Consider the following 13255-nt stretch of genomic DNA (forward strand, 5'->3'; position numbering starts at 1 on the left):
AAGGTGTGAATTATTGAGAGATGCTATTTCACCGTTGTGAGACTGCGGCGAGGAACGATTGTATGGGCACCCAGTGCCTGGTGCTGTAGTGCATCCTGGGCACCAAAAAGAAATAGAAATGTAGTGTAAAACCCCATATTGATCCATTCCTTTAACTGATGCCCATTCCTTAGTGCCAGTAGCTGGGGAGTGTGGTTTTTACTTTTCAAAAATTTCCTTCAGAGCTCTGCTTCTTCCTTGTGTTCTATCTTTTGAAGTTGGCAGTTTATTTTATTTACCTCCCTAGTATACTAGTATATGCTTATTTCTCCACATGCTTAATTCATAACATTACACATATATAACATTTTACTACTGCGTAACACTAGTTCATTATAAGTATGCACTACAGTATATCTATACTAATAAAAGGGTAATATGCTAATTAGACCGAATTGACTGGATGTCTTCTGGACATCAGACTTCCTTTGGGACAAAGCCACAGTAGCAGGGGCCAAGGTAGTGGCAGTTAGGGGCGAGATCAGGCCAGCGCAGGGGAGCAGTTAGGGGCAATCAGGCTGGCAGGCAGAGGTGGTTAGGGGTGATCAGGTAGGTAGGCATAGTGGTTAGGGACAATCAGGCAGGCAGGCAGGCACGCAGGCAGGCAGGCAAGTGGTTAGGAGCCAGCGGGGATTGCATGAGGGATGTCTGACTTTGGGATTAGGCCTAAACCGGCAGTCAGACATCCCCTGAGAGTTCCCTGATTGGAGAGGGTGCAGGCCCGGCTGAGGGCCCCGTTCCACCATGCACAAATTTCATGTACCGGGCCTCTAGCATTAGATATAATGTAAATATATAGATATCAAATATAGCTATATATCCTGGCTGGTGCTTCTGATCTCCTCCTTTCCTCCCTCTTCCTGTAGTTAAGATTACACACAAAGGCTTTGACAACTTGACCACTTCTAATTAAAGCATTGCAGTGTTCCAGTTTTCTCTCCTTTAGTCCCTCACCTGGAGGCATTTCTTATTAAGTGTCTGTGCTATTTTACAACTACTCTGACAGAATGAGAACCTGATCTTGAGTAGGATGTGTCAGAATGCATTTGATCAATGAGAGATACTCTTCTCATCCCTGTGCAGATATTTGCTTCCTTTTCTTTTTATTAAATTTATTGGGGTGACACTACTTAACAAAATTATAAAAGTTTCAGGTGTACAAGTCTACAACACATCATTGGTAGACTATAGTGTGTGTTCACCACCCCAAGTCAAGTCTCTGTTCATCACCATTTATCCTCCCCCCTCCTCTTCCACCTCTCACCACCTCCCTTCCCCTGACCATTACCTGTGTTGTCTGTGTCCATGATTTTTTTCTCTTTTGCTTCGTCCCTTCACCAACCCTTCTTTCTAGACCCATCCAACAGCTGTCAGGCTGCTGTATATCTATGAGTCTGTCTCTAGTTTGCTTGTTAGTTCATTTTGTTCATTAGATTCCACATATGAGTGAAATCATATGGTACTTGTGTTTCTCAGATTGGCTTATTTCATTTAGCCTAATGCTCTCCAGATCCATCCATGCTGTCCCAAAGGGTAAAATTTCATTTTTTTAATGGCAGAGTAATATTCTATTGTGTAGTAGTAATCCACAGCTTTTTTATTCACTCCTCTACTTAGACTGCTTCCAAATCTTGGCTTATGAAAATAACAGATTTTTACTTTCACCAGTTGTTAACTAAAGAAAACCAGAACTCTGTTTTCTTCTCTTTTTATTACTAATCTTACTAGAGGCCCAGTGCATGAAATTCTTGCATGGGGGGGGGGGGGTGTTCCTCAGCCCAGCCTGCACCCTCTCCAATCTGGGACCTCTCACAATCCAGGATTGCTAATTCCCAACTGCTCACCTTCCTGCCTTCCTGATTGCCCCTAACCATTTCTTCCTGCCAACCTGATCACCCCCTAACCACTCTCCTGCCAACCTGATTGATGTCTAACTGCTCCCCTGACAGCCTGTTTGCCCCCAACTTCCCTCCTCTGCTGGCTTGGTCACCCCTAACTGCCCTCCCCTGCAGGGTTGATTGCCCCCAACTGCCCTCCCTTGCAGGCCTGGTCCCTCCCAACTGCCCTCCGCTATTGGCCATCTTGTGGTGACCATCTTGTGTCCACATGGGGGCAGGATCTTTGACCACATGGGGGCAGCCATCTTGTATATTGGAGTGATGGTTAATCTGCCTATTACTCTTTTACTAGGTGGGATAGAGGCCTGGTGCATTGGTGGGAGCCAACCGGTTTGCCCTGAAGGGTGTTCTGGATCAGGGTAGGGGTTCCCTTGGGGCATGGGGTGGCCTGAGTGAGGGGCCTGTGGTGGTTTGCAGGCTGGCCATGCCTCCCAGCTACCTAAGCTAAGGCCCTGGTATCTGGGATATATTTATCTCCTACAATTGAAACTTTGTAGCCTGGAGTGGAGGCCTAGGCAGGTGGAATGCTTGGCTTTCTGCTTCCAGGGAAAACCTTAGACTGCTCTCTCCAGGTCTGTGGCTGCAACCATTTTTCTTGGGATTTTACCTTCTATAATTAAAACTTTGTACCCTTAAGCGTAGGCCTGGGCTGGCCAGGGTGTGCGGAAAGCTTGGCTTCTTCCATTGCCGGGGAAAGTCAAGCCTCCCTCCTGCTCTCTCCATTGCCACAGGCATGTTGGTTGGGTTTATTTGCATAATTGCTCCTGATTGGCTGGTGGGCACAGATGGTGGGCGTGGCTTGTGGTGTTGCAGAGTGTTGGTTAATTTGCATATTAATCTTTTATTAGATAGGATAATCTTAAAATCCAAATGTATTTTAAAATCTAAAATCCTTGGGTTGGATTCAAACAAATGATAGTTTGTGTCATGGGTAACTTTTTCTATTGCAAGGTAGGAGGGATGTGTGTGGAATTTTAGATATATCTAATTTGAATCTTTAAAGAAAACTGTAATCATATTAACATAAAGGCTAAATAAAAAAAGTTTGGCTTTAGAGATCCAGATATTTGCCTGCCTCTGTAGCTACCTCTCTCTTCAACCTTAGGTAAGTCAACTCACATTACTACCACAAACAACCTGATGGTATTCTTACAAAATTTACAATGAAAGCAGTAAATGAATACAGGAATTTATCAATTTAAGGTATTACTGTATATATTACTGCATAATTATTATTCATTATTATTACTGATAACACTTCTACAAACAGTGTATAATTTTCATCTGCCTATGCTAAATGATTAGAGCATTCCATTTGCCCTGAAGATTAATTTTTCCCTATGAAAATTCTCACGGGCAACTTTTAATCCTATCAAATAGGTTGATTTTATTCTTTGCTAATAGATTTTTCATTAAGTTTCAAATAGAGAATGGTTGTATTATTTCTCACTTTCAAGATACAGTTTTTACCTTCTAGACCACTCAGAAGCTGAATAAGCTATAATATTGGGAATAGGAAAAACTTTAGTTGAAAACCTTGACTATCCCTGCTAGATGTTGACTTGATTTGTGATCCCTAGCAAATCACTGCATCTATGAGCCAAATTTTCTCTAAACCTAATTTGATGATATCTAGCCTATAAGATTAGCTTGTTTTGATCATTAGAAAGTTACAACTCTACTTTTCTTAGAAAGTTTATGTAGTTAGTCCTTTATTTAATTAATAGTACCCTTAAAATGTGTATGTAGAAAGAAAATAAATAAAGGGAGGAATGGAAATAGTTGGGAAATATATATATATATATATATATATATATATATATATATGCCATGTGTTGGGGAGGCAAGAAGATAAAAATTCATAAAATTAAATAGTGAAAATTCAATTTCAAATAAAAAACATTATTACTCAATGTTGGCATACTCTCATTCCTAAAAACATTTTACAAATAAAAACCAAGAAAGAATAAATACTAAGAATTCTGGGGGTGTTTCTTTCATCATGGAATTATGAACCCTTTTTTTCTTTAATTGCAGAAACACTTGTGATCCACCTTTCAGAATTATTGGATGTCAAATGGCATATCATTATATTTTGTACAGTAAATAAGAAGTCATCTTGGACCCCTTTTAATTCTAATTTCTTTTTTGTCTTTAGGGGTTGTACAGATGTTCTGTGCTGCATGGTCTTCATACTGTTCATTATTGGATACATTTTTTTAGGACTTATAGGTGAGTAAATACAAGTATAGAAGATATTAAACATTTGTTAATGGAATAATTAAGTCAGTATCACACTTTTAACATTAATCAACTTTTTCCTGAAGTATCTTATTATTGATTGTTGTCTTTTCACCAGGATTCACTAGGTAGCAGATGCAATGAAAAATAAACATAAAGTAGGTTATTACAAGGAAAACCCAAATTAGTTAAGTAAATCTTATATAATAAAAGTGTAGTATGCAAATTGTCCCCTCTACTGGAAGTTGTCTGGGAGTTTGACCAGGGGGCGGGGCTGGCAAGGGGGGAGGGAGGGAGGCCCTGGCCAGTGGCAGCAGCCAATAGAGGCCCTACCAGTGTATTAACTTTGTGTACTGGTACAATTATAAAGAAGGAGGTTTGTAAAGCTTATGGTTTCTTTTTAATCATTTTTACTTTTGAAATTCTATTAAGCAGCTAATTATGTTCATGTTGCTATTTACTAATAAGAACTAGAGCCTAGATACTTTAGGTAATATATAAACATTTTTATAAGAAAATTAAAAAGAAGGGGTAATTTTTAAGGATTTTTAAAATATAAGGGAATATGCATAAGTTATATGCTAATACTACCACATTTTATACATGGAACTTGAGCATCAATGAATTTTGGTAAGCATAGGGGTCCTGCAAGCAATCCCCCATGGATATGGATAAAAGACTGTGTATTATGATAATAGTAATAAAAAGGGGAGTTTGAAATGTAAAAAGAAATTGATAAATATATTTAATGTAATTTCAGTCTTCTTTCTTGGAGGATTATTTTGTGATATGATGAAATAAATCTAAAGTCCATGTAGTGGAATAAAACAGAAAAAAAGAAAAAAAAACAATTTTATCTGATAATACGTAACATGTAAAAAGTCTTATTATTTTTGCCTACCAGAAATAGATATCTACTTTTTATTGTTAGGTTAATTTTTTTTTATGAAAATGAAAATAAAGAGGAAAAATACAGAGATTCTTTATTTGGATTTTTAAAACACTACCAAAGAGACTGGTATGAATATTTTCTATAAAAAGGTTTTGCAATTGCCTGTGAATTTATCACATTTCCCCCCAGAGACTCTAAGTCCTGTCCTTTATATGTTGACCTAGAAAACTTTAACATATTATTAATAGGATGGGAGCTATAAAAGTCAGATAACAGCTTCTAGTATCAATAACTAGTGCCTGGACTTAATGTGGGATGTATTAGCAGAGAGAAGGCTGGGCCTGCCTAGGGAACAATGGAGACATTTTTGAGAAAATGTTATTGGAAAATTATTGGAAAATGTCTTCCAATAAGAGACATTTTTGAGAAAAGCAATTTAAAGTAATTTCCAAAAGATCACCTCAGTAATACCATGCAAAAACTACTTAAATTTGGAGAATTCAAAAGTAAGGCAGGAAGATAAGGAAAGAAAGAAGACTAAAGGAGCATATATCACAAAACTAATATACTCTAAGCCTTTGGAAGATTTCCTTGATATTTCTTTAACTATTTTAAAGTATAAACATCAATGTAATCATAGCACAATACACCATCCATAAATTAAATGTTATAATAAAATTGTTTTTTTTTATTATATAACTAAAGGAATGTAGCTTCTCTAACTTTGGGACACATCTTGCTTGAGTAATTATTTTCTTTTTACTTTTTGTCATAGAATTGAAATTTGTTGCATAAGAGAAGATTTGAAGTCAAGCAGATGTAGGGTTTCCTCCATTTGTTTGGTAGAATTGGGCTAGTATCTTAACCTCAGTTTTCTTACATAAAGAAACACCATCTACTTTGCAGCGCTATTGTGAGAAGTAAATTAAATAATAATCAGCTACACCAATAATGCTACATAATATAACTAGATAGTAGTTCGTTTGTGGTTTTGAATTTTATAAATTGCTTTAAAATGTAATTTATGATTTCTATACTAGGGGCCTGGTGCATGAAGATTTGTGCACAGAGGGCGGGGAGAGGGCGGTCCCTCAGCCTGACCTGCACCCTCTCCAATCTGGGAGCCCTCGGGGGAGCCCTTTCCAATCGGGAGTTTCTGTCTTTGCAATTATATAAGCAAATTGTCTGAGATCCCAATCCAGTTTGGTTTGTTGCTCACAGAATAATAGAGGCTTTTTTTTTTTCTTTGCTTCATTGGTAGAGATTTCCTGGAAGTTTAGGATATCTTCCCTTTAATTTTTCCGAGACACTCTGATTTTACTATGTCTCTCACCTTTGCTTTCCCTCCATCTCCCACTGCAACAGTAACTTGCTCCAACCTCACTTTGCTCTGGTGTCTAGGAGATCAGTCTGCCACTATAACTATGATTCCCAGCATTCCTGGTGCTCCCTGTGCTCTGGGCTTCCGCTTCCAGTCCTGGGGCTGCCACTAGAACTACTATTCCCAGAATTCCTGTGCTCCCCACACTCTTGGTTTTCCCTTCCTGCTCTGTCTCTATCTCATGGCCTCTTGGTCTGCCAAGTCCTCCAAGCCACCAGCTCTTCCTCTCTGCTCTCCATCAGGCTGCTTGGGGATCTAAAATCCCCATGCAGCTCCACTCTCCACCAGCTCTCCCACTCTACTCTCTGCCCTGTACCTCTGTTTGTAAATTAACCCACCATTTTTGTCTGGTTAATTTGCATACTCACTCCTAATTGGCTGGTGAGCATAGCGGAGTTAAGTTCAATTTACATGTTTCTCTTTTATTATATAGGATAGCAACCCATACTTTTGGTTATTATAGTTTGAATGCATATGGGAACTTCATAAGGGTCTTATACTGTGCCCAGAATATTTTTATTAGGAGGCCTTATGGCTCTCCTCCATATCTCAGAGATACTCTGTTTTAATCCACAGAGAAATTTCATCCTTACCTGGATCTGGGAAAGGCACTGCTACTCTCAGTCCTGTGGAGACAGGAGAGGGAAGCACTGAGAGTGCTACCATTATTACCTCTGGAGTGAGATAAGGAATTCTCTTTTTTTCTTTAAGAACTCCATATCAGTTTGTAAATGCCTTAATCCACATAAAATTAGAGGATAAATGTTCCTCATGCAAAACTGAATTTAGTGATTCTCCCAAATTAATCCTGAGGCCACTGATCAAAATGAATGGCTCACCAAACTTACTAAATATATATATGCTAACTTTACCTGAACTATAATAGCTTTACTAGTTTGTTTCTAAGATAAATTTAACTCTTTGGTTATATCTAAGGTTGGGCTGAAAGAAGAATGAAGGAAAACAATTGGTAGAGTTACCAGGTGTATGAAGAATTTTTTCACATAAAGGAACATGTACCTTTTCCTGAGGAAAGATGATGCTAAGGCAGTATAGTAGTTTGTATAGTATAGTATTAGTTTGGCATCTTTAGCCATTTTGTTAGATCAGGACTTTTTTTAGGCCTGTCTTTCATCTATGTTTTGCTATGAGAGAGCTGTGTTTCTCACAAATTCTGCTGCAGAAAAACTGATTTTTGCCCTTATGTGGAATATGGCCAGCTAGCATGCAACAAAGGCACTTGACATTTGACTGATGAAAAGCAGAACTTCTATTCAAGTGGGGAAGTGGAGTGAGAGTAGAAGGTAATCAAATCTCCTTGAAAGATCAAACTAACATTTATGATAATAGCCCTCTTTTGTCCTACTTCACTGATGGTTGCTATTCAATTATTTGCTAACTAGAAAAAAGAATAGTAATATTTCTTATGCAAATTGTTCCTATAAAATTGTGCAATAGCAGCACAATTTTAACAGTCAATAATTTTTTTTTCCTTTTCAAATGGATTTCCAATTGAATGAGTTATTTCCTTGTTGCATTGAATTAGGAGGCACTTGGAGTTAGGGTCTAAAGATTTTTTTAAAAATTTTTCCTAGGAATATTTATTGCTATTGAGACAATAGGAAGTCAACAACAACAACAAAATAATAATTAATGCAAACTAGATTAGAACTCTGTCATCATGCTGTGAGCAGCCAAAGCCACATAGAGAAGCCACGTGTAGGGGTCTTGGTCAGCAGGCTCACTGAGCTCCCAGGGATAATTACCATCAGTCCCATAGGGCTTGTGGATGATTGAAGCCCCAGTCAATGTCTGGCTGCATGAGAGACCCCAGGGGCCCGGCTGAGGCTTCCCCAAATGTACAACTCCTCATATCATGAGCAAAAGAAAATTGTTGTGTTAAGCCCGTAGATTGAGTATGTTGGGTGCAGCAACAATAGATAAACAGAGCAACATTCAGTACCTGCTTAACAAGACCTAAAACATGGGTATGGTTTTGAGACCAGGTTCAGAGGCCAAATGGATTGTGAGGAGACTGTCATGAGAGTTTAAAGGAAAGTGAGAAAAATACGACTGGAAACAAAGGGGAAGGGAACCTTATTATAATACTGGTGAAATACTTGGCACACTGTTGCCAATAGCAATATGGGAAATAGGAAATGTGCCCAAAGGATTCAGTGATCTATCTAAATAGATCATCCTTAGGAGAGGAACCAACCCTCATCTATACCTAGATCTGACTTAGGTGAGGTGATGAGATCCAGACCTTGAGCCTAGCTGGCTCCACTGAGCTCCCAGGCATAATTACTTTTATTGGAACAATTTTTAAATTGTTCCAATCAAATTTATGAAAAATATATTATATTTATAGGGAATGAGAACTAGCGTTAAATGTCCTTCTGCTTTCTTTTCAAGTATATAATTGTTTTAAAATTAAAATACTTATTTACACTTCTTTTTGGTTTAGAAGTCTTCATTTTAAAAAGCAAGCAGTTTGTTTTGACTTTTTTTGGACATATTTCTTTGTGTTGAGTGATATTTTTACTGTTGTGTTTTGCTGAATACATGAGTTCCGGAGGATGGTTTCAAGTGGAATATTGCTAGCATGAGAGTGACTGATTTGTGCTCAAGGACACGACCCCAAACTCGCCATTGGGTGGAAGAGGCCACCTGTGAAATGATAAGCAACATTTTTCTTATCCAGGCCACCGGATACAGGGCTGCTTCCAAAAATGCTCCCACAGCAACAGTGTCATCAGCACAGATTTCCAAATTCGGTATCATGTGTCCTATTATCTGCTTCATTGCATTTGTAAATTGCTTGTGTTAAAAAGCCATAAGCACAATTTGGCCGGCCTGTTCCTCACATATTAAAACAGTTAAAATGTACCTTTAAGGGATACAAAATAATGATTTGAAAACCAACATTCCCGACAAACAAGTGGTTTGGGAATGCCTTAGCTGCCCCAAACAGATTTGCAGTTAATTTTTAAGTGTCAGTGCAAGCAGTTGGCCTACTCCCATTTTCTCCTCGAAGAGGCCTCTTTAATTGCTGCCACTTCTGACTCAACCCCAGAGCACAACAGGAATATGCTTTGCAAAGGTTTGAAAATGAGAGATGATTCCAGATAATTATACTTGTCCCTGGTACTTGAGTAACATACATTTCCTTAGTACGAGTGAAAGGACAGTTTGCCTGAATGAAGTTTTTACCCATCTCTCACCAATCTTTTCTTATCTGTGATGAATTACCCAAATAGGAGTGTTTTACAAATAAATTCTCTCTTCTCTCTCCTCTCTTCTCCTCTCTTCTCTTTTCCCCCAGTTCTCCTTCTCTCCCACACATATATCCTCTTCACTTAAAGTGGTCTTTTAAAGTTATTCTTAAAACTTAAAAAGTTAAGGGGATAAGATGATCAGTCCTGATTGGTACTAACTGCTGTGTAACTTTGTCACTTGGCTTATTATCCATAACCAGGCAGTTTCATTCTAGAGGCTGTACTCATACCACCATGCAGTCCTGCCTTGCATTTGCTAAAGAAGATAAATAGGGATTCTTTAAATAATGAATCACTGAGAGGGAGGGGGCTGACCAGAAACCCATGATATGCTGTGGTTCTGGTCAGCCACAGCAGATCATGTGCTAATGCTTTTTTCTTCCTTCCATCCCAATTTCACACAGAGTTGAGTTGGCTTAAAACAGCGAGTGTTAAAAAAACAGCACTAATGAAATAAGTGAAAAGCAGGTTCCTCTCTCTCTCTCTCTCTCTCTCTCTCTCTCTCTCTCTCTCTCTCTCTCTCTCTCTCTCTCTCTCTCTCTCTCTCTCTCTTTTAAGAGAAAGGGAGAGAGAAACATCCAAGTAGGAGCATAACATGAATCAGCTGCCTCCCGCATGCCCCCTACTGGGATTGAACCCATAACCCTGGTATGTGTACTGACTGGGAATCGAACTGCCAACCTTTGGGTGCATGGGAGGATGCCCAACAACTGAGTCACACCAGCCAAGGCAAAAGCAGGTGTTCTTTTGCAAGCAAAAATCACAAATCATCTGATTGCTGCAGTTTGTATGTATCATTGTTTACATTCAGTGATTGCTTGCAAGATTAGCTTCTATTATGTACCCACTAAAGAGAGAAACACATTCTTTATGATAATCCACAACTATTAATACATGTTTGGTTTTTCCTCAGTTAGTGCTTATATTATAGATTAAATAAAATTATGTCTCATAGTATCTCCTCTGGGCTTTTTCTGGCCCGGAAGGTCACAAAGAATTTCATGTATCTTTTGAAAAGGGTGTGTTTACTATAGTAGATATTACTAATGAATATTATGTGTAACATTTTCAAATATAAGAAATTACATCCTTTTTGAATGATGAGAGCTCTTCCTTCAAGCAAGGGTTGTTGCCACTTCTGGAGCTACCATACAATTAAGCAAATAAATACTGAGATGTGTGACACTGAGATGACCTTGAGTTTTTCAAGGATAATTTGAATAGGAAAAGGACCTACCTGAACAAAACCTTTTTTTGTTGATTGCAGGGCTGGCACTGACAGCAACATTATGCTAAAACAATCTTCCTGTTTTCTATAATGTTCCATTATAGAAAATAACCTAAGATCCTGCCTCTCTGTGCACCAGCCTGTGTTTGCACCATACTGGTTTCCTATCTGTCCCAGCACCCATCACCCCCCACCCCTTCCGTGTGTCCTTCGCACGGAAGCTTCTTTGTGCCTCAATTCATTTTCCTGCATTACTTCTTCAGGGACATCAACCCTGACCTCCTTCACTTGGTCATTTGCCTCTAAGAATCCTTCTTTTTGTACCATGTACTGCACCTTATAGTGCTTGTCCGAATTGTAATTTCACATTGGTTGGTGCAATTAATTCATTAAGACTAATTTCCCCTAAAAGACTGTAGGCTCTGGGAGATCAAAGACTTTTATATACCCAGCATCTAGCATGATCCTGGCATATAGTAGGCACTCAAACAATACTAGTACTTGTTGAATGAATGAAGAAAAGAATGAACACATTTCTGTCCTTATTTGCAATTACTTCTTAACTTCTAAAAAAAAAAAGCTCTACATCCACAGGCAGCAAAATCTCAGACATATGCCAAAAGAACTTCTTCACTGATACTACCCCTAGGGCAATGGAAGCTAAAGAGAAAATAAACAAATGGGACTACATCAAAATAAAAAGCTTTTTTACAGCAAAAGAAACCATCAACAAAACAACAAGAAAGCCCACAGTGTGGGAGAACATATTTGCAAATGATACCACTGATAAAGGTTTAATCTCCAACATCTACAAACAGCTTATACAACTAAATAAAAGGAAGATAAATAATCCAATTAAAAAATGAGCAATGGACCTAAATAGAACATTTTCAAAAGAAGACAGAAGGAAGGCCAAAAGGCACATGAAAACATGCTCAAAGTCACTAATTGTCCGAGAGATGCAAATCAAAACAACAATGTGGTACCATCTCACACCTGTCAGAATGGCCAACATCAACAAATTAACAAATGACAAGTGTTGGCGAGGTTGCGGAGAAAAAGGAACCCTCGTGCACTGCTGGTGGGAATGCAGACTGGTGCAACCACTGTGGAGAACAGTGTGGAGTTTCCTCAAAAAACTGAAAATGGAACTCCCATTTGACCCAGTAATCCCACTTCTAGGAATATATCCCAAGAAACTAGAAACACCAATCAGAAAGGATATATGCACCCCTATGTTCATAGCAGCACAATCTACAATAGCCAGAATTTGGAAACAGCCTAAGTGTCTGTCAGCAGATGATTGGATCCAAAAACCATGGTACATCTACACAATGGAATACTATGCTGCCATAAAAAAGAAGGAATTCTCATCATTTGCAGCAACCTGGATGGAATTGGAGAACATCATGCTGAGTGAAAAAGCCAATCAATGAAAGAGAAACACCACATGACCTCACTCATTTGTGGATAATAAAGAGCATTATAAACTGATGAACCAAAAGATAGATATAGAGACAGTATATCAACAAGTAGACTGTCAAATTACAGCGGGGAGGGGAGGAAGATCTGGGGGAGATAAAAGATCAACCGAAGGACTTTTATACATGCATATAAGTACAACCAATGGACACAAAACTCTGGGGAGGGAGGGGATGTGTAGGAGGGAGGGAGGGGGGCAAAAAAAATCAATAAAATATATTATAAATAAATAAATAAATAAGTAAATATAAATAAATAAAAAAAATTAAATAAAAAATTAAAAAAAGCTCTATCTTGTAATGTGAATAAAAACTTTGAACAGGTTGTTAATAGTTGTAGACTAATATCTAACTAGAATAGCTGGAAAAAGAAGCACCAGGTGTACCAGTTAATAATGCGGATTTTGTAATCATAGGAAACACAATAGTTTCAAGAGAAACATCAAAAGTGCTTTATTCAAAGTAATGTCCACCACTAGCTACACATTTCCCCCATCTTTAGGTAATTTGTGGATACTGTCCCAATAGAACTTTTTTTTTATTTTGAGGCAAACCATTCAGAGACCCAATTTTTCACTTCTTCGTATGTTTTGAAGTGCTGCTCAGAAAATGCGTGTGCCATTGATTGGAACAAGTGGTAATCTGAAGGAGCAAGGTCTGTGAATACAGCGGGGGAGTTAATACTTCCCAGGCAAGATCTTTTAATGTGTCCTTATCTGGTTTTGAAGTGTGTGATAGTACATTATCATGAAGCAAAATTACTTTGTCATGTCTTCTGGCACATTCTGATCATTTTATGATCAAAGTATGGTTCAAA

General features: G+C 38.3%; 1 protein-coding gene across 1 annotated transcript in view; it reads left to right on the plus strand.

Moving 5' to 3' along the window:
* The window catches only part of SLC44A5 (solute carrier family 44 member 5), a 140736-nt gene that overhangs the window by 54929 nt on the left and 72552 nt on the right, over positions 1–13255 (plus strand). Inside the window, exon 3 of the mRNA XM_045583818.1 lies at positions 4096–4169. Within this exon, the coding sequence (XP_045439774.1) occupies positions 4096–4169 (74 nt within the window). The remainder of the gene's footprint in view (positions 1–4095; positions 4170–13255) is intronic.

Source organism: Pipistrellus kuhlii, unplaced genomic scaffold (genome assembly GCF_014108245.1).
Source record: "Pipistrellus kuhlii isolate mPipKuh1 unplaced genomic scaffold, mPipKuh1.p scaffold_m20_p_2, whole genome shotgun sequence".
NCBI lineage: Eukaryota > Metazoa > Chordata > Mammalia > Chiroptera > Vespertilionidae > Pipistrellus > Pipistrellus kuhlii.